This window comes from Mesoplodon mirus (assembly GCF_964341445.2).
Source record: "Mesoplodon mirus genome assembly, chromosome: 12".
Taxonomy (NCBI): domain Eukaryota; kingdom Metazoa; phylum Chordata; class Mammalia; order Artiodactyla; family Ziphiidae; genus Mesoplodon; species Mesoplodon mirus.
The window spans coordinates 100,460,753-100,482,697 of NC_138988.1; the positions used below are offsets into that span (position 1 = coordinate 100,460,753).

The 21,945-nt window shown below is 36.2% G+C and overlaps 1 protein-coding gene across 4 annotated transcripts; it reads left to right on the top strand.

Annotated features, from left to right (window-relative positions):
• Window positions 1-271: 271 nt before the first annotated feature.
• SLC35B3 (solute carrier family 35 member B3) lies at window positions 272-21,685 on the top strand. 4 transcript variants are annotated; one of them, XM_082639903.1, is made up of 11 exons: window positions 468-907; window positions 2,953-3,060; window positions 3,877-4,170; window positions 6,925-7,046; window positions 10,607-10,761; window positions 12,283-12,390; window positions 13,913-14,010; window positions 16,040-16,132; window positions 16,545-16,656; window positions 19,372-19,441; window positions 21,086-21,685. In XM_082639903.1, exons 3-11 carry the CDS (start codon window positions 3,970-3,972, stop codon window positions 21,234-21,236), a joined length of 1,110 nt encoding a protein of 369 aa, XP_082496029.1. In that variant the 5' UTR covers window positions 468-907; window positions 2,953-3,060; window positions 3,877-3,969; the 3' UTR covers window positions 21,237-21,685. The 4 variants fall into 4 exon arrangements, with proteins under 4 accessions (XP_082496031.1, XP_082496032.1, XP_082496029.1 ...); XM_082639905.1 differs by lacking the exons at window positions 468-907; window positions 2,953-3,060 and adding an exon at window positions 272-458; XM_082639906.1 differs by lacking the exons at window positions 468-907; window positions 2,953-3,060 and adding an exon at window positions 279-381.
• The last annotated feature ends 260 nt before the right edge of the window (window positions 21,686-21,945 follow it).

Genomic DNA, 21,945 nt, shown 5'->3' on the forward strand with positions numbered 1-21,945 from the left:
GACCGGGGGACCGGGCCCTGCAACCTGGGGGGCTGCACAGGCTCGAGGAGCACGGGTCGGAAGATGAGAACACTCCACCCGACAGACGCTCACGGCCCCGACGCGGCGTTTAGCGCGCGTAGTAGCTCACTCCCGACACCGCTGGGCGACCTCGTCGGCTCCTATCCCGCGCCCCGGAGCTGAGGGAGGCTGCGCGAGACGTGACCGCGCCCCCTCCGCCGGAGGCCGGAGGCCGGCGAGGGGGCGGGGCCGCGCGACTGCGCACGCGCCGGCGGACACATAGGCGGAAGTGTCGCGCGGGCGCCGGGGATACGAGCATCGGGCGACGACTCGGCGGCTGCGGTGGAACGTGCAGGAGCGGGCGAGGAGGAGAAGCAGGAGGTGATGGCGACGGACCTGGGGAGGGGGAGACGCTCCGTCTGGCTGAGGCGCCCCCTGGGCTGGGGTCCCCCTTTCAGGTGACACACTGGCTCGGGAGTGGACGTGCCCCCCCCCGGGTCTTTCGCCGTGTTTGGGACGCAGACCCCCCGCCCCACCTCCCGGAGAACCTTGACACCGCCCATCTTCATCCTAAGGAGAGAGCGGGAGAGGATGAGGTCGGGAGGCAGGGTGCGGGTGACTTCCTTTTACAAAGAACGGAAACCTGCTGGCAAGGTTTCCAGGGAGGAGCATCTGCTTGTCCTCGCCCTTCCGCCCTACGGCTGGCGAGAGCTCGCTCAGGCCGGTACTTGCAGGCTTGCAGGCCTGAGGCCACCTCCGGGAGGGCCTGGTAGGCTATCCCCAGGGCCTCTGGACAACTGTCAGTCGCCTGGGTCCCCCAAAACAGCGTTTTCAGTGAAGAACTACGTCCGGGATCTGCGTTCATCTGGGTACTGTATGGTACTCCGCTGTCCATTTGCAGTGCAAGGTGATTGTTCTCATCGGGTTAAGTTCTTGTCATGAACTTCCACTGGTAGTTGTTCAAATTCCTCCAGTCTTTGCAGCTTAACTCTCTTGCCCACCGTTTTATTTTCTTAAAGAAATGTTGAAAGAGGGTGGAAGGATTTGGCGTTCTAACATTTTTTTTTTAATGTTAGGCATATGCATTTCTTCTGCAGTAGGCTATCAGACATCTAGAACTGTTTTGAGGATGAATGTTTTCTTATTGGGATAGTTTGGGACTTGGAAGAGGGAGATGCAGCCTTTGAAAATAATTTAGATAGGTGTTATTTGTAATACTTAATTTCTTAATATACCTGTAAAGTCCTAATTTTAGTTTTCTCCCTTAGGAAAAAAAAAAACTGATCTTCAAAAATTAGCACACAGTTTCTTGAACTTTGTGCAATGAAGAGTGTTCAAAGAAATGGGAAAGAACCTTGTTTTTCTGTGTTTTATAATTATACGCCACAGGTCATGATTAATATCCAGAGTCCAGTTAACCTAGCTATAATGACAACATGTAATGTGGAGTGTGGCAAAATACAGAACCTAGTTTTTTTTTTTCAGGGTGCTTACATCGTAGTGACATATTTTCCTTATGTTCTACCTTTTTGTAGTGGGAGACTTTTCTTCAAAAGGTTGGGAAAGAGTAGGTTAAGAAATTAAATTTTACTTCAGTTGGTCATTTTAAATCAACATTGTCACCAGTCATTTATTTTTAAATTTCAATATGTGCTAGAAATGCTACTTTTTTAAATTGCATTTTAGCAATTATCTGTAACTTCAAGTAATTAAACGTCTGTGTTGACTTTAGGAAGAGACCTTAGGCAGTGATTCACACCTGTGTTTTATTTTTTTGACATTAGTTTCAAGGGTTACATGAACTTGAAAATTAAAGCAGAATGTTAATCATTTAATTTGAAAGCTAATTTTAATTCTGTGCTTGATTCCTTTTTATTTTTTCCTACATCACAAGGACATTAGACCAGTTTCTTTAGATGATGGTTGATGTCAGTCATTAATGCCTGAAATGGAAGGAATATGGCAAACATTCAGGATCACAGTTATTGGCTATCAGAGCTCAGTGTCTTTCTTCATCAGTCACGTGATCTGAGGAGTGCTGTTCTGATTAATAAAACTTCATTCTAAATGCAAGGGAGGGAGAGGAAGCTTAAAAACCTACATGGGGCCAGATTTATTAGAATGTACACCCATTTGTACACCCATTTATTAGTACACCCACGCCTACACGTATGGAAAATAGTTGCTAACCTTTTTGTTTCTTCTACATTCAAACAACATTTAGGTAAGGTCTTTTAAGGCATGCTTTATAAAGAAAGTCATATCCCAAGGGGATCCTACAGGGTGACTTAAAAAGTCTTAACAGAGATGACACTGATTAAACGTAGCATGGACAACAAGAACAACGTGTAAAAGAAGAAATGGGCAAAGGAAAGGAAATACAGTAAAACTTCTTGGAATTACACATTTTCTATTTAGAAATATGACAGGTATCATGTACAGCAAATGTTCTTTGATGCCTGTGTATTATTGTTAGTTACAAGCTGTAGTCAGAGCCTTGACCCCAAGTTTAAATTACAGAAGGAGACCTACTTAATCTCTGTAAATCAGCAAACTAGAAGCGATCATGAAGAGGTGACTCTAATTCTTGCCATTTTAAATCACCATATGGCAGTTTTGGGTTTTTTTTTTTTTAAGATTTCCAGAGAGTTCACTGTCAAAATTATTCTTATCCTCTTCTCTCAACTAGAGTGTAAATTTTAATTCCCACTGGGATTGTAACAGACATTCTTTTCTAGGAAGATAAGTTTTTCTTAATAAGTTTGTTCTGTTTGTCATAATTCTGCACTTTCCTCAACTTTTACATGAATTTACTTTTCAATTTCTATTAATCCAAGGAGAAATTGATAGTCATCTATGGAGCCTTCATGATTGTTTTTCACAGACTAACAAAAAATGATGTGTTTTTCAGCTTTTTACAAACCAAGGGCTTTATTTCTTTTTTCTAAACAGCTTTATTGAGGTATAATTGATACATACAAAAAATGCACATGTTTAGTAGATACAATTTGATGAGTCTGGGCATATACATACACCTGTGATACCATCTCCATAAACAAGGTAATAAACATCTGTCACCACCAGGAGTGTCCTTGTGTCCCCTTTGTGTGTGTGTAGTTAAGAATGCTTTACATGAGATCTACCCTCTTAACAAATGTTTAAGTGCACAGCACCATGTTGTTAACCACAGACACTGTGTCATAGGGCCTCTGCAACAGATGGTCCTTAGAACTTATTCACCTGGTATAACTGAAACTTTATACCCATAGAACAACTACCAAAGACTTTTTAAATTGCAGAGATTTTTCTCCAAAGGAAAAAAAACGTTTTCTTTTGGCCTAAGAGATGCTGTTGCTAAAGCATAGTATCCTTTCTATAATCTTGGTTAAATCTAGCTTTTTGCACAACTTACAAATGTTTGACTTTATTTTAAAATGTTATTAGCAAATAAATTTTACAGTTGTCTTAGTAGCTGTAGGAGTTTGGGCTGTTCTTTACTCTCTTCTGCAATTATAGATTGACTTTAATGTTGAAGACGTTATGCGTAAACTATTGTGGGCTTTAAAAATTATATCCTCACTGCAAATGGAAACATAATAAAGGCACATTTACTTGGATGAAATAAATACGAGGTTAGCTTTTAGTTTGTTGCTGTGGAAATAAGAATGGTGTATATTTAATTTAGTCGTGTTTGGAGACTAAGCATATTGTTTTGGTGGATGGGAAGCTTGAATAGGAGAATTAATATATTACTATCCAGAGAGAATAACTCTTACCTGTGTAATTTTCCAAATGTGACTTGAGATATTATTTGGAGCATAGCACTTTACTTGATGGTCTAAATGCTTTGCTTTAATTGTTTATTTCCTTCTGTAGGGCTTGGCTCAGCAGACAAAAGAAAGACTGAACAAAGGGGAGGAAACCAGCAAAGATACCTTTGGAAGCACTGAATGTGGCAAAATAAGAACAATGGATCTCAAGTTCAACAGCTCCAGGAAATATATTTCTATCACTGTCCCGTCCAAAACCCAAGCAATGTCACCACACATCAAGTCAATAGATGATATTGTAGTGCTTGGCATAAATCTCAGCAGATTTAACAAACTTACTCAATTTCTCATATGTGTTGCTGGAGTTTTGATATTTTACCTAATTTATGGATATTTACAGGTAAAAAATTAGTCATTCGTTTATAATATGTTAATTATTTATAACAAATGAGCTCAACATGGGTACTACTAATAGTTTTGTCCAAGATACTTTCTTTTATAAGATAGCAAGTTTATTCACAAATTTGAGTTTCTTAGTATAGTAGTAGAAAAGAGCTACTAAGATTAAATTGACTGAAAACAGGGATCCAAATTTTAGAGTGAAATATTTTACATGGGGGAAGGAAAGCAAGAGACAATCTTAAAAAATTAAAATTATGAAAAAATACGAAGTGTTATGTTTTGCAAAATGTAGGTAATTGCAACCATGTGGGGGTTTTTTTATATATAAATTTATTTTTGTTTATTTATTTATTTTTGGCTGTGTTGGGTCTTCGTTGCTCTGCATGGGCTTCCTCTAGTTGCAGCAAGCGGGGGCTACTCTTTGTTGTGGTGCACAGGCTTCTCATTGCGGTGGCTCCTCTTGTTGCAGAGCATGAGCTCTAGGCGCACAGGGTTCAGTAGTTGCACACAGGCTCAGTAGCTGTGGCTTGTGGGCTCTAGAGCGCAGGCTCAGTAGTTGTGGCGCATGGGCTTAATTGCTCCACAGCATGTGGGATCTTCCCAGATCAGGGCTCGAACCCGTGTCCCCTGCATTGGCAGACGGATTCTCAACCACTGCGCCACCAGAGAAGCCCTACCATGTGCTTTTTAAAAGAAAATGGTTGAAGTATTGATTGGTATTTTGGAACATAATTCTCACATGAAATTGAATGGCAGCACAAAAAGCCACATTCTAGTTCACTCTCAATTCCTAGAGCTCATTAAGAGGTCATTTTGCAAAAGTGTATCAGGATGTTTTCTATTTTTCCAAGGGTGTCTCTTCAGTCCTATAATACTTGAATCATCCTTTTCTTGAAGCATCTGTTGTGTTTTCATTCTTGTTGGTTTCCTCTTCTAATTCAACTTTGCCAGAACCTTATTTTTCTGTGATTTTGCCTATGCAAAACATTTCTAACGTTGCCACAGTTTGTCTTGTATTTGCATTGTTTTATGGGATAGTTGTATACATTTGACCAGGAAATTCCTGACCTTCAAAAACAAGAGCTGGATGGATGAGGATCCAGGCTAGTGTAAACAAAATGTGTGCATGGGGACCGTTAATTACCAGTTGTCAACTCATTAGTGGGTATTTTCAGCCGTTACCAACTTTGCTTTTTTATGCAACTCCCTAACATGAGAAACTCTTTGTAGTTGAAGAAAAGGAAAGTGATGTGTTTTCTGAAGACAGATAATATTTCTGATATTCTTTATAATCAGAGTGATCTTAGAAGTTGTTGTATGCTTTTCCTTTGTTTTATAGAGATAAAATATAAAGTAAGTATAAAGGAGAAGACAGAATTGTGACTATTCCTTAGCTTCGGAAAATGCTGTAACGTGTATTAGTGTAAAACAACATGAATTTTAAAATCTTAATATTTATAATTGACTTTTGTACTAGAAGATGATGTAAGAATTCAGATACCACAATGAAGAACAATATAAAATAGTAACTTTTATCAAATGTTAGAATCTCTTGTTGAGAAATTTTTTTTTTGTCCTTCGAATACCATTGTTACCAAATAGCTTGGGAGCAAAGTTAGCCATTTTAATGGAAAATGAATTAGAAATTTACAAATTTCATTAAATTTTTTCTATCTGATAAATGATCAGAGATTTTAATTTACAACTAATATGTGCAAAGTTTCTTTTAAAATAAGGTAAACCGATTATAATTGTAACATCACTTTGGTGAGAACTGACATTGCTACTAATTGGATATTAAAATAGGTTAAAGAAAATGGGGTTTTGTAGTAAAGTTAGCAATATAGAAAGTGAAATATTTACCTGAGTGCCAGGATATTAATAAAGCTATTTTTATGTTTTATAGTTTGTAAACCAGAAATCTCCTAAATAACTTACAGACTTACTTGAAGGTGAAATCTAAATTTGGGGAACTACACAGCATCCTAAATGTACAAAATCAGTTCGGGATCTTTTTAGAGGCTGTGTTTAGTTTTTCTTTGAACATAAGTTTATCCATCAATTTCATGTTTTTAAATTTTATTTCAAATACAGCTGAAATGTATATATTTGGTGGATAGTTTGATGCATTCAATTAAGCCAGATAGCTTTATTAGAATACTTCTTAATGAGATTAAGAATGGCTTTTTAACAATTAACAAAAATTTTTTTCATGATATAACATTATTTTTAAGAAGAGTAACCATTTCTCTATAAGGAGAAGTTTTATATAATCTATGGCACAAGAATTCTAAAAAGTAACATTAATTATCAATTTGAACTGATTATCTTAATATTGGAAAACAGACCTGAGATAATAGACTTCTAATGAAATATGCTTTTTATAAGAGTACATGAGTCCTTGAATCAGCTGCCTTCCTCATTGTTTTGGGCGACTCTTAATTTTGGTCTTTTAAAAAAAGAGAAAAGCGTAGGAGGGGGTTGCTTCCTAGTTCTTCCTCCCCTGCTTCCTGTTCTGCTGATTGTCATACCTGGATATCTACTGTCACTTCTTTGGAGAGGCCTCCTAACTTCTCTAATTTTATCTCTCAGAAGCCTTACAGTTTGGATGTTTTTTGTGCATTTTGTTGTTGGGGGTGAAGCTTGGTTTCTATTAAAATGCTGTGCTTATAGGAATGTGCTGTGCTTATAGGAATGTGAGGTAACTGGTCTGCCCCTTGGACTTAAACAGTGTTCATGTCTCTCTTGACAGGAATTAATATTTTCAGTGGAGGGTTTTAAGCCCTATGGCTGGTACCTTACCTTAGTGCAGTTTGCGTTTTACTCCATATTTGGCCTAATAGAGCTTCAGCTTATTCAGGACAAAAGGAGAAGGTATGTGGTTTATTTGTTTTTATTTTTTGGCAGTTAAGTACATGAGTAGTAGTTCATTTTTATTGTTTGATTTTTTGCGCACATGGAATATGTTATACGTGAAATATACATTTCCCGTTAATAAAACATTTAATACCCAAGAATTTTTATCAGTATTATCAACTTATTAAAAATATTAAATATGGTATTTCCATTATACATTGAAAAAAGTGTAATGTTATCAGATTAAAAAATGTTTAGGGCATTCGTTGGCAGTCCAGTGGTTAGGACTCTGCACTTCCACTGCCAGGGGCCCGGGTTCGATCCCTGGTGGGGGAACTAAGATCCCACATGCCACGCAGCGCAGGCAAAAAAAAAAAAAAAAAAAAAAATGTTTATACTCAATAATAAGAGAATGTATTCAGTTGTACATATATGTTTTTATAATGGAAATAGGTGTGATTACTGAAAAATTTATGATGGTACTACATAAGAATGGTGATATGAAAGATCAATACCTATTTTTATAGTGGTTTTTGAAATGCATAGTTAATGTTTTGTTTTGTGGGATATATTCCACTTAACATCATTGCGTTTGTAATGGCCAGTGGTAGGAATTGCATTCTTGGACATTAGAGAAATTTCATAATGTTCCTTTTTGTCAAAACTAAAAGAGTTTATATGACAGTAGCTTTTAAATTAACGACCACCTAGGTTTGAGAAATATCTTGAAATATTGTTAATGGCATATTGAGCAATATGCAGTTAAAACCTAGTCTCATATCAGAAGGTGGTTGGGAATTTGAATATAACATTTTCTTGGTAAATTTAAGTGTGGTTATCCTGTCACATCAGACTCTAATATGTGAATATTTCATGTATATATTGGACAGTTTAAATGTAATAAGGAGCTATAATGTTGACATTCTTTATTGATATAAATGTTTAATCCTTCAGTGAAAATAAAAATTTTTCATAGCTACTTTTTTTTCTTAAATGTTTCTGATGTTTGTATGAAAATAACTATAAAATTCTAAATATTTAAATCAGTAACACCAGTATTTCTTCATGGGTCTAATTTTACCTCTCAACCTCTCTATTGCCAATAAATTATTATAGCAGCAATGTTAAAAATGTTTGAATCTGAGGAGATCTTCTTTATTATTTTCATATTCTGAAACTCTACAAGATTTAGCTTAGCCATAGGGTAGTAGGATAGAAAGTAATTAAATGTGTCTGTCAGGACTTACATATATGGAAGCCTGGCTTCCATATTTATTCATTATGTGTTGCAAACTGCTGGACCTCTGATTGCTTCTAAACTAAAGGAACCCAATGCTGTATTTATTAAATGAAAAAAACACAAAGATGATGCATCTCCTAACTGTTAAATTTTAAAAAGATACAACTCCCTCTCAGCTACCAAAAGATGGGGAGTGAGCCTCCGGTCATGTTTTTCCCAACCTTTAAACCACATAACCATAACATATTTAAAGTCATTTGTGTTTGATTGAAACATGAGTGAAGGAATTAGGTAGAAGAATTTATAGACCTGTAATAAATGTAATTAGAAGTTGTCCAAGGCACGTTAAAAACTTTTTTAGAAAAAGTCTTTATAAGTGTATTACAATGAAAATATGCCCAATCCCCTGTTTCTGAATTTATTTCAGTGGGTGTATATATATATATCTGAATTTATTTAAGTGACACTGCTCTTTAGACCTTTAATTAGTCAAATTCTTTGCTTAGGTTTTTCTCTCTTCCTATATTTATATGAATACTCATGTACTTGAAGAGTACAGAATTTGGGGTCAGAAAACATGGATTTGAGTCATGTAACTGCCTCCTGTTCTGTCAGTACCTCAGGGAAGTTTCTTAAATTCTCTCTGTTTCATTTTGAGGATGAAATATGGTGATGTGTGATATAGCCCATCATAGACTAGAATACCCTAAATATACTCCAAAGTATATTACTCCAAAGTATATATTTCACCAAAGACCATCTTGTAACTTCAGTGTTAATTACTCTATGTGAGTTTTTAATAAAGGAGATCTGTACCAAATTGAAAAGCCAAGGGGCTTATCAAAGTTACAACTTTCCCATCATATCTAAAGTAGTAAGCAATTGGGGTATTCAAATAGAAACAGTGAGAGTCCTAGAAGCAAGATGATGAAATCTAACCTCATTTCACCGGTGAGAAAGCAGACCTGGAGGAGAGCTGGGATTTCCGTGAGCTCGTGCCCCAGGCTGCACTCAGAGTTGGAACCTTTTGAATTTAGGCTTCCTGAGTTCCAGGCTGGTTTTCTTTCTTCCTTTACTGTGCTGCTTTTTTAATCTTGTGATTCTTCTGACACGAATTTTTATTTTCTGGCCACTGTTTGCAATTTATGGATGAGGAAATTTGCCTCTTCTGACTTTTATCATTACCTGGAGAAGTGGTGCTGTCCTCCTTCACTGTTACCCCACTGAGAGTTAAACCCCACGGACAGCATAAAAACCAGTGTCTGTGTACACTGATGCATAACGGGCATGCCCAGTTATTTCCACATGGATTTTAAATGTTGACCACTGTGTTAGTAAAGTGTAAGCAAAGGTCTCAAAATTGAAATGTAAGTGGAAATGATGCATTTTAATTGAACTTATCTAGTAAATTATTTTGCCTTATATCTAGCCGTATAAAAAATGTGGAATTTTGTCGCCTTGATTTAAACATGAGCACAAATCCCAAAATGGAAACTAGATCTAAAAATGCAACATAATTTAATTATATGAATAGTGCACCAATGTACAAGATTATTATTTTAGACCATTAAGTATCTTGTGAGCATACGCTCACAAGAACAGCTCAGAATTATGAAGATACCAAATTAGGAATCTCCTTTAGGAAATCCAGTTAGAGCCCAAAGTAGAAAATTTGGGATCATCAGGAGAGTCAGATTCCTCATCTGAAAGTTGATTGTTTTAACATTTTATACAATTACAGCATTAGAGATGAATCATAAGACATTACAGTAATAAAAACCATGTCTGGAGTTTTAAACCACCATGTTCTTTTTCTAGAGAAATTCTGCTCAGGTTGTTCTAGCAGAATGGATAGATGTATTTTTCCTAATGCTAGATGGAATGTTAGGAAACGGAACAACAATTTAGAAGTTAATTAACTAAGGTGTCTTTTCCCGTTATAGAAGCCAATTTTTTTTTAAAATCAATTCTTTTTTTCTAAATTTAGTCAATGGTTTTTATATGTAGCTGTAACTACTGTTAAAAAACCCTAAATGTAAAATAGCATTTATACTTTCAGTAAGAATCTAAGTAACTCTCTAATGTACTACTTTTTCACGCAGTTGAGAGTTCTCACTTACAATTGATTAAATAAAGGTAAATTGTTATTTTCACCAACATTCTTTTATACAAGTTAACACTGTTGTAACTTTACGAATAGTGATATTTTACCGATATTTATAGGAATATTAAACAGAAATTAGAAGAGTAATTAGAAATTTACACATTGTAAACACATTCTCTTACAATAGTATGAATTGGGTCCCAAAATGAAGATTTTAAAAATTGTCTTTTACAGAATACCAGGAAAAACCTACATGATAATAGCTTTTCTAACTGTGGGTACTATGGGGTTATCAAACACTTCCTTGGGCTACCTGAATTATCCTACCCAAGTCATCTTCAAGTGCTGCAAATTGATTCCTGTTATGCTAGGAGGAGTTTTTATTCAAGGTATAGTAATGATATATTTTCATACTGTTTGAAATTAATAGGATATGTTATGGCATCTAGCATTAGGAAAAACATTAAACTTCAATTAATATCTTTAATGAACAGTCTAGATACTGTAACCCTTCTGAGTGATATCTAATAAAAAAAAAAGCTATTATAAAAACACCGATACTTCTGTGATACACCTCACGATCTGAAGTCGGTAATTTGGAGATGGGGAAAAATAAAAATAGTATTTTGTTTTATTCTTTTAATCTGGAACCTACTACATTTCCAGAAATATTGTATTTACATATTGAAGGCCTAGCTCAGAAGTACCTGGAAAGCTCTTTTTTTCAATTCTTTCATTTTTCTACTCTCCAGGGCTCTGCTCTGCATTATACAAATGGACGATTCCCATGTTGAAGTAAAGCTTAAGCTGAGCAAGTGGGTTTTTGGTTTTTTTTGGTTTTTTTTGTTTTTTTTTTGTGGTACGCGGGCCTCTCACTGTTGTGGCCTCTCCCGTTGCGGAGCACAGGCTCCGGACGCGCAGGCTCAGTGGCCATGGCTCACGGGCCCAGCCACTCCGCGGCACCTGGGATCTTCCCGGACCGGGGCACGAACCCGTGTCCCCTGCATCAGCAGGCGGACTCTCAACCGCTGCGCCACCAGGGAAGCCCTGAGCAAGTGTTTTTTAACCAACTCTGCTGACTGTTGACTCCCTAGGATCCCAACTAAATTACAAGCTATGTGAAAATAGGAGCAAAAGAGGAGGCAATGATAGTGACAAACAGTGGAACAAGTTTTTGTTTTGTTCATCTGACTGTCATGCGGAATATTCATGTTTTGATAATCACTGAAGTTCTTATAAAGCCTGACTTCATTTTATGCATTATAAGCCTTCCCAAAAGAGCCTTTTAAAATGAAAATGTGTATGTCAACTACTTCACATATAATTTCAGGATAACTGTTCACACAGGAAAAAATAGTGATCTCAAATTCCTATTAAAAATCACATTTCACATCGTAACTGACTTGGCCTGTATAATATCTCCTTAACAGTCCTTCCAAAAAGTTACACTATGTGATTTCATTATTTAAACTTGGCTGTGCTAAAAGAAGTTAATCCTCACCAACCTCGAAGTTATCTGACTATATTATTTGCGAACATATATAGTCTGAATAACTACTCTGGTTTCTTGGTAAACTTACGACGTATAAGAAAATTCATAGCCTTGTGTTATACATAAAGTAAAAGAGGCACTAGTTTCCACAACCTTTTTAAATGTTCTTATTTACTCACTATCATAAGAAGGATCTCGTATCTAACTTACAAGGACATTTTGGTGCCCACGGGGTAATTTTGATTTTCAAAGCCCTTCTGTGACTGTCTTGTTTCATGCCTTGACCTAAGTGCTCCTGATCATTTTTGACATTGGATATAAAAGGCAGTCCCTGCTCTACTTGTTTAAACGCATAGATCGAAAACTGTGCTGAGTGGGTAATTGCATAATGAGGTTGACTTACATTTATTTTGCACAGGAAAGCATTACAATGTTGCTGATGTGTCTGCTGCCTTATGCATGAGCCTCGGCCTGATATGGTTTACCCTAGCCGACAGCACGGTTGCACCAAATTTCAACCTGACAGGTAAGGAATTTACTTGTATTCCTAGCTTTTGTAGGTGTTTCGGTTTAGAGTAAGAATTTTTACAGTTTCATGAGGGTTTTAAATGATGGTGTGGCATCTGTGATTCTCATATCTCTAACATAAAGCTTTTGGACTTTCCATATAAGATGTAGTAAAAATATCACAACTCTGGAAACAACAGTTGTTTTTAGTACTCTTGTATAGTATTTTGACACGACAAGAGGCTGTGTGCCTAGATGGAATCTCCCATTATCGAGTACATGACAGACCAATTTCTTATGAGCTGAATTGGAAATATACACATGAGTTATAGGAGGATCACAGTAGTAATTGTTATTCTCACTTTCTTAAAAAATAATGAAACTTGCAAACTTACTTTTCATTGTTTTAGCTTTAAAAAAGAAAATTATGCTGTTCTTTAATATTGAACTGTGTAATATAAATGTGGTCATAACCTTAAAGTGCATAAAGCTTCCACCGTAAACACTTTTCCTCATGGTGTGCCATGTGGAATTTTGTAAATTAAATTTCGATCTTTCACGAGGAGAACAGGTATTATAGTATGTTTAGAAATAAATAAGAATAAAAGATATGTGTTGGAATCTTGTTTTTAGTCTAAAGACCTTACAGAGAGATTGCTTATTATATATACAGTATTGTCATTCTTAAACTATTGAGTGTTACTCATAAGATTATTTTAGTTTCATCCCATTTCCTAGCCTGACCTAACAAAAATAGTTCTTTCAAAGGAACTCTGAGAGAACAGGGAGAAAAACAAAGCAAAACAAAATAACAATAACAAAAAATAGCAGCATATGTAATATATATATACATATATCAGCAGTACAAACTATAATTATTTGTGAGAAAAAGAAGTATGAAGTAGTGAAGAAAATCATTTACGTCAACTTTGCTGTTCTTTCTAAGAATCAAAATGTTCCTGACCAGTTGTTAGTCTATGTTTCTTACTAACCTCGTTAATCACGCTAAGTTAATGGATTCAGATCAGCATCTTAGAGCAGCCCTTTAAACCAGCCTTTTACAAACGATGCTGGTAGAACCTATTAGGTCTGTTCTTTCAACTTTGATCATCCAGAGTATTTTAATAATATGAGTACTATTTTTATGCTTTCCCTCTTCCTTTGATTGTTTGAATTAACTGACTAATCACCAATCCCAATAGATGATCTAAGAATCTCTTCTGTATTTGTTTAATACAGTGTTTCTTTCAAACACATAATCTACTTAAAAGCAGAAATATTATTTGACATGATTGTGAAACACAACAAGGTGACAGCATTAATGCAGTTTATTAGTATTAGTTGTTTTTTGTTGTTTTTTTTTTAATAACATCACCTACATGCCTGTTACAACTGGTTGTGGATAAAAATACTCAACTTCGCTGAGCAAATGTGATTTAAGGTCTGATTTTGGTTTTTTAGCCCAATTAAATTTCTGATGTCTTGATTATCGTTCATATGTTTAAATGAGGAGGTTATTTTTTTCTTATGCCTTCTTGAAGGTGTGATCCTCATCTCCCTGGCACTATGTGCAGATGCTGTCATTGGAAATGTCCAAGAGAAAGCTATGAAACTTCATAATGCTTCTAATTCGGAAATGGTAAATACTCTAGTGCTTTTTCTTCACGTCAGACAGACCCAAAAATGACGATATACTTAATTTTATGACATAATTATGGTATTGAAGACTCGCATTGCAATTTTAAACTAGTTGATCGTCATTATTTTCATAAAAGTAGTACGTTCAAATATTACAGGAAGGTAAAAAGTAAAATACCATTATCACCGCTGATACCTTATTGCAAGCATTTGATAAATTTTTTCCTCTTTGATTTATGGAGTTTGGGGCATGTTAAAAAAATGCTTTGTTACATCATTTTTCTTCTCTCTTTGTATTTGGTATTATTTTCCATTTAGAAGTTTGTAATTTACATGTAGTTTAGCTTATCTTTTCCTTCATGACTTCTAGCTATGTATTATGATTGAAAAGGGCTTTTCCAACTCTAAGATTTAAGAATTTTATGCCCATTGCCTACTAGTTTTATAATTTCCTTATTTATTAAATCTTTGATCCAACCAAAACTTTTAAAAAATTTTCTTCCATATGGCTATCTACTTTGCCCAATATCATTTATTGAATAATTCACTTTTCCAATTTTTATTTTAAATACCTTCTTTTATCCTATCTTAGTCTAATGCAGGGTTCACAGTTTTATTCTTTCAAGCTTATTTCTGCACCAGAACCATATAACGACAGCAGCTTTATCACCATACATTTACCATCTGTTAGGACTAGCCACCTTTGTTCCTTTTGTTTTTCAGAATGTTACTACCAGTAGTTATTCTTGGGTGTTCATATCCCCAAATAAACTAGAAACCCATTGGTATTGTGATTGGTATGGCATTGAATTATAAATTAATTTAGGGAGAATGGCATCTATACACTTGATTCTTTCAGTCCAAGAATAAGGTATGACTTTCCTTTTATTCAAGTGTTACTTTTAAATGTCCCTTAGATTTTAAAGTTTTCTTTGTATAAATCCAGTTATTTTTTTATTGAAGTTATTGTTAGGTGTTTCATCTTTTTGCCGTTATTACTGCAAATAATGCCTTTTCTTCCAATATATCTTCTAGCTGGTTGGTGTTTGTATATAGGAAGGTTGTTATGCTGTGTTTGCATTAGTTTTGTAGCCCATCACCTTGCTAGACAGACAGAGCACACAGCAGTAAGGATATGTAGGACTGGTTACTTAGTCAACAGAGTGGGGCATCTTTACAGAGTCCCTAAGAACATAGGAGCTTTAATCTTGGTCAGGAGTTTTCTTGATCATCATCACCACTCTCCCTAGATAAGATAGCAATCAGAGAATTAAGGAATTGTAAGTAGGTAGAAAGAATGTAATACAGTGGTTAAGACATAGGCTGTGGACTAAGATAGCCTTAGTTCTCTACTAGCTCTCCTGTTTGAGGAAATGACTTAATATCTCTAAGTTTTAGTTTTTCCATCCGCACATTGGGGAGTGATGATTAAGAGTGCCTGTCTCTTAGGTTGGTTGTGAGAAATAAATGGAATAATCCATATAGAGCGTTATTAGCACAGTACCTGACACATAGCAGGTATTTAAGTTTGATGATGACACTGATTCTGCTTATAAGGAGTGTAATAGAAAGACTGGTAGGAAAATTGGGAAATTAAGCAATAAGTATGTCATATACTGCTTATTTTCATTGTATTTTAATGTGTTTACAAACTTAATGTTTGGGTTTTTTCATGTCTAATAAGTAGTTTTAGAGTATCTTTGTTTTGTGTATGTTTTTAGGACCCCCAACATTAAAATCTGGTTTGAATTCACTAATTAAACGAGGCAAAAAAAGAATAATTAGGTAACCATTTATGAAAGGATTAGTACTGCTGTGTTATGTTGTACCTAAAATAATGTGTAAACTTATAAACAGAATCAACCATCATTTCCAGAAAACTACACCATATTGAAACAATGATGTTACTTTTTAAATGGTTTCCTCTACAGATTTAATGAAATAAAGAAATTGAGCCACATATTGAAAACCTTCATTTTACACCTTTGGTTAAATAGCACTTTTTTCCACTTTATTTTTCTCTGCTCTAGGTTTTGTATTCGTATTCAATCGGTTTTGTGTACATTTTATTGGGATTGACATGCACTAGTGGATTAGGCCCTGCAGTAACATTTTGTTCAAAGGTAAACACTAATCACATTTTTAAAAATAAACATCTTCCATTAATTAGTATCCCCTATATTTCTAATTCCCCTTGTTCAAAAAGACTATTTTATGTAATTTGATAACTCCTTTAATACAATGTATGTAAATCAGAAATTATTTCAGAAATGAAATGATTTATATTTAATTTTTTTTATCCTTGCTCTTTCCCTTAAGTTAATTTTTAAACTATTCATAATGTAGAAGTTGGGGATTTTTAATTTCATCATTATTTTTCCATTAAATCAGAACTAAATCAGAATCTCTGCTTGACTGCATTGTTGAATGGCTTATTATTGCTCAAAAGGTTGATTAAAATCGGTAGTTTTATTTCATTTATAATACCTCAGGGTTTGTTTTGCATGTTTCTAACAGGCTTTTTTATATTTGCAGGATCCATTTCGGACCTATGGCTATGCTTTCCTTTTTTCCCTCACTGGGTATTTTGGAATCTCTTTTGTTCTGGCTTTGATTAAAATTTTTGGTGCACTTTTTGCTGTAACAGGTAAGAACGATATACTTGCTTAGATTATGAAAGAAGCATTTGAATTTTCTTTGATATTCTTTTTCAAAAGGTAAGGGCAGCATCTGTTCTTCATTAGAAAGAAAATTGTCGGGAATTCCCTGGTGGTCCAGTGGTTAGGACTCGGTGCTTTCACTGCCGGGACCCGACTTCAGTCCCTGGTCGGGAACTTAAGATCGCTGAAGCCGCACAGCGCAGCCAAAAAGAAATTTTTTTTGAAAGAAAGAAAGAATATTGTCACATTTCACCAATTTATTCCTTGTTTTTCTTTAAAATTCTAAAGAAAATGATGTTTGATCTGAATTTCTTATTTGAAGGTTTAATTTTAACATCACATATATGCATTTATCTAGATAGTAACTTTAAGTACATTAAAAGATCTTTTTATTAAAAAGTATGATGGGATGAATGCCTTCCAGGAAAAATACTGTATTTAATCACTTTTAATTTATAATGGAAAATTACAGTTTTGTCACACTTAAAACATGACAGGTATCTTTTAAGCAAAGGTTTTGGGGCCTTTCGTTTGTACACTTTCTGGAAACTCAACCAGATAAGCTTCCCTTTTCACTAATAATTATGCACGTGCTCTGTGCAAGGACTTTGCTTGGCATGTCAGAGAAATGGAGGTTGTTACTTGCTTTGCTTTGGAGGAGTGAGGGGAGCAGATGAAGGGCTGCAGGTCAGGCCCGGTGAGGAGGGCAGTTGACTCCAATTGCTGCCTCATACCGTTTGCCACAAGAATGGTCCACAAGACAAATGCTCTCAGTATCTCCCATCCGGAGAGAGCCCTGGGTGAAGCCCATCAGGATGGGAAGCCGTGTGACCTGCCACGAGGAGCGCTAGACTGGGGTGTGAGAGAAGGTGCAGCCCAGTCCCAGCCCTGACGTTTAATGATACGGGGCCTGGAGAGTAAGTCTCTTCTCTTCTCTGGGCCTCGTTTCTCTCTTTTGTGAAGAGATTGGGTTGGACAAGATCACCTCTATCCGAGATCTGTAGAATTGACATCCATGAGGCATTTACACTGTACTCGTTTACCTGATTTTGATTTTTCACAGTTTTAGGGGAATATTTTAATACCACAGAATAAATGAAACAAATGAATAAATGCTCCCTCTGTAAAAGTATATTTCTTCCTAACTGTTCTCTTTATTTGCTCACATATGACTGTGCTTTTTAAAGTTTACGTCCCTAATGGTAAGTAGAGGGAATTTAATTGTAGTTTGAGCCATATCAGTAACCTTCCAAGTCAGCTCATGCTGTCAAGAAAGATCGCAAATGTATACACTTAGCTTGGGTTTCAGTTTTGTCTGTAAGATAGTAGCTGTTCAAAAAGAATCTGGTTATCAGTCTGTGTGTATTGATGAGCCCTGTGATTGGTATAAAGAAATGTGAGATGCAATCCTTGTGTTGAAGGTGCAGGCAGGTGTCTTTCTCTCTCACATGAAACAAATCCAGAGATGGTAGTATAACAGCTAACATGTCCATAGCCCTTATTATGTACCAGGTACCATTTTAGCTGTTTTACATATATTATTCATCTTAACCTCACGATGATCCTATAAAGTAGGTGCTATTATTGTTCCATTTTACAGATGGGTAAACCGAGGCACAGGGTGGTTAAGTGGCTTGCCAAGTGATCGGCCAGCTAGTAAGTTGCAAAATCAGTATTTCAACTGAGGCCGTCTAGCTCCAGACCTGTCCTCTCAACCGGTATGCCATGTGCCTCCCAAGCTGGCATGGTAGCTCCAGCTCCTTAGGAATCCAGTCCCTCTTTCTGCTCTGCCATCTTCGTCCTCATTCCAGACAGGTGGGTGGAGAGAAGATGAAAGACACATCCTTCTCTTTATGGAAAGTTCCTACAAATCTACACTCCTACAGACAGCACTTCTGCCCACACTTCATTGTCCAAACTTAGTCCCGTGACCACACCTGACTGTAGGAGAGGCTGGGAAGGTATCCCAGTTAAAAGTAGGGGTCTTTTTACTAAAGTAGTAGGAAAACTAGATTTGGGGAATCGGGCTCTAACAGTTTCCAAAACAGTTTCTTCATCTGGTATTCGTTCATTCATTCACGCTTTGAAGATTCAGTGCCAGGAACTACAGAGGCTGTGGAAATGAGGACAACTAAGACAAGGAGCTGAGTAAAGCTCACAGTCTAGTGGCGGAAAGGTGCACCGGAGCTACGTGCAGAGTTCCTCTCTGCACCTGGGTGGGACGAGGGAGGAAAGCTTCAGGCTGTAATCCTTGAAGGACCGTGTACAGAGGACTGGAAAGATGTCTCACGGTCTTCTCCAGAGATGCCCACCACTAGGATGTCCTTTAGATTGCTGCTTCTCAAGATACGGAATCCAATCGCATCTTCCTTGGAAAAGTCCTTTCTTTCCTGTCAGACTAAGTGTGTCTCCCTGAAGGATGACGTGCCTCCATAGCCTCATGGCCTCCATCAAGCACTTACTACAGTTGTACTTTAAATGTAACTATTATTTAATGTCTGTAACCCTGCTAGCCTATAACTTCCATGGTAGCAGGAGCAGTGACTTTGATTTTCTTCTTTTTTCTCTTTCCTTTGTTTCCTTGGCAGCTCACATAGATCTTGGCACACAGTAGGCTCTGTAAATATTTGTTAAATAAATTATTTCCGAAATATTACCAAGACAATAGACGCATTCTAAAACCAACCTTTTTCTCCCTACAGTGACAACAGGGAGAAAAGGAATGACCATTGTACTTTCATTTATATTCTTTAACAAACCATTCACATTTCAGTAAGTACTTTTTAATTCGACAAGTTTCTCTACCTTTAGATACTTTTGTTTCACATTTACTCTTAAACAGCCTTAATTTCTTTGTAAAGAATCCTTTTCATCTTGACCCAAATTTATTGATGTGTCTTCTGCTGTTTCAGAAATGTATGTAATTATTTTGAAGAAATCATTTCGTATACTTAAATTGCCTAACCAGTCCCAATGCACATGTGACCCTGTGTTTCCAGTATAAATGTGTTCCAGTAAACATGTGTTTCGAGTATAAATGAATGTGAGTGATGTGGTGAGATTAAGGGACTCCCCTTGCCCTGGTGCAAATATATAAATTTTATATATATACATATATGGTTTTTTTAATTGTTAAGTTTATTTGCTGTCTTTTCCCACAAAGGATTTGAGTTAGAGTTGTACCCTAATGGTTCTCTTAGTTTGTGGTTTTCGGTGGAAGCACTGACTGTTTTCTTGACTGTCTAGTATGTATTTGAAATTAGCATCATTTAAACTTATATTGGTTGAGAACATTCAGACTTAGAAATCATCAATGTACAGTCATCCCTTGGAATCCATGGGGTACCGGTTCCAGGACCCGCACATATACCAAAATCCAAGGATGCTCAAGTCCCTTTCAGTCAGCTCTTTATGTCTACGGGTTCCACATCTGCACACACAGAGGGCTGACTGTATATTTATTGAAAAAATCCACGTATAACTGGACCTGTGCAGTTCAAACCTGCGTTGTTCAAGGGTCAGCTGTATGAGCTTAAAGGTAACCACAAAATAAATTTTCAGCAATGTATAGTCGATCTTCTGTACCCATGGGTTCTGCATCTGCAGATTGAATCAACCAACTGCAGAGCAAAAATATTCAGAAAAAAAATTCCAGGAAGTTCCATAAAGTAAAATTTGAATTTGCCATGTACTGGCACCTATTTACATAACATCTACATTGTGTTAGGTATTATAATAATTTAGAGATGATTTAAAGTATACACAAAGTTGTGCATAGGTTATATGCAAATACTATGCCATAAATAAAGGACTTTAGCATCCACTGATTTTAGTATCCTCTGGGTAGAGGGGGTTGGGTTCTGGAACCAGTCCCCAGCTGATACTAGGGACAACTGTACTTATAGAAACTTCTGTTTGTTTTCTATAAATTAGTTTCTCTTTCTGCAGGGGCTGGGTATTCATTGCAGTAATCGATGCCAATTCTCCTGCTTTCTCAGGATGTGTCCCTTTTTATCTCTCTATATTCTACCCCAACTAGTTGGACTGCTGAATTGAATTCCTAAGAAGTCCATTGGCAGGTTTACATATCCAGTGCTTTAAACATACTCCTGAGACTTTTGGTAGGAGTTGGACTTCAAATTTGCTATTATCCTCAAAAAAATGAACTACATTTAGTATTTTGTAAAATGCTTTTCCTACATATATACTTAACATTAAAAATATAGAATTCTATCTAGTGTGATCTAAATATTATTTGTAAAATAAAACAAATACTGTTTTATTTTAGTGCTCTTATAGGTATCCAGTAGCAAAATTTTATTTCATTGAGGAATTTTTGTGACATCATCAAATTCTGTGGTTAATGACAAATTGTTACCCTGACATTAATCTTTTTTCCTTATTTTTTTCTCTTAGGTATGTATGGTCTGGTTTGTTAGTTGTCCTTGGTATATTTCTCAATGTTTACAGTAAAAATATGGACAAAATAAGACTCCCATCGCTGTATGATGTGATAAACAAAACAGTGGAAGTGAGGAGGTCAGGGACGTTGGCACAGACTGTCTAGGCAGCGATTCGCTTTATAACGTAGAATTAATTCATCAATCAGTTAACTTTCCAAAGGGACTTTTATAAAAACCAGAGGCTCTGAAGGCATGCTGTCATTTGTGGATGGATTACATGTGAAGTTGCCCTTTCTTCAGAACCCTTGTTGGACTGTTTAACTTCCAAAGCAATCAAAAGAGCCACACCCAGCACACCTTAGAATAAAACGTCAAGATGAAGGACTGTGACACTTACAGTCTGTTGAGAATTTCGCTGGAAATGGACCATGTTGCAAGAAAAGTTGGATATCATTATGACATATCAAAGAAATTGATATGTAAACGCAGATTGTTTTCTTTTTTCCGTTCCATTTTGTTGGTGTTATTTAAATTGATTCTCTGTTGTAAGAGTGAACTGATGATTTAAAGTCTAGAGAGAATAACTTCATTATAAATAAAAATTATTCTCTGATTTTTTTTAAAAGAATGTGATGGAATTGGGGTAGTGAAGGTTGGATTTTGTTACGAAGATGGGAAGTACAGTGTACATAAACTTTAAAACTTAGGCTTTTCTCTGATCATTTAAAAGTATTCTTTAGAGAAAATGTGCTTTACGTTTTCTGTGGAATATAGGCAATAGAGTAAAAAGAGTCATCATCCTGTATCCTGTAAGTATGTATCACAAGCCAGATTTCCTATTATCCATCAAAGGTGCTAAAAGATTTCATGATT

What these genes read in the sequence shown, in the direction of transcription:
- SLC35B3 (XM_082639905.1), top strand. Translation starts at nt 3,970, where the DNA reads ATGGATCTCAAGTTCAACAGCTCCAGGAAATATATTTCTATCACTGTC. An exon ending in TGCACTTTTTGCTGTAACAG is followed by an intron (nt 16,657 to 19,371) that starts GTAAGAACGATA and finishes TTCTCCCTACAG; the next exon opens with TGACAACAGGGAGAAAAGGA. An exon ending in AACAAACCATTCACATTTCA is followed by an intron (nt 19,442 to 21,085) that starts GTAAGTACTTTT and finishes TTTTTCTCTTAG; the next exon opens with GTATGTATGGTCTGGTTTGT.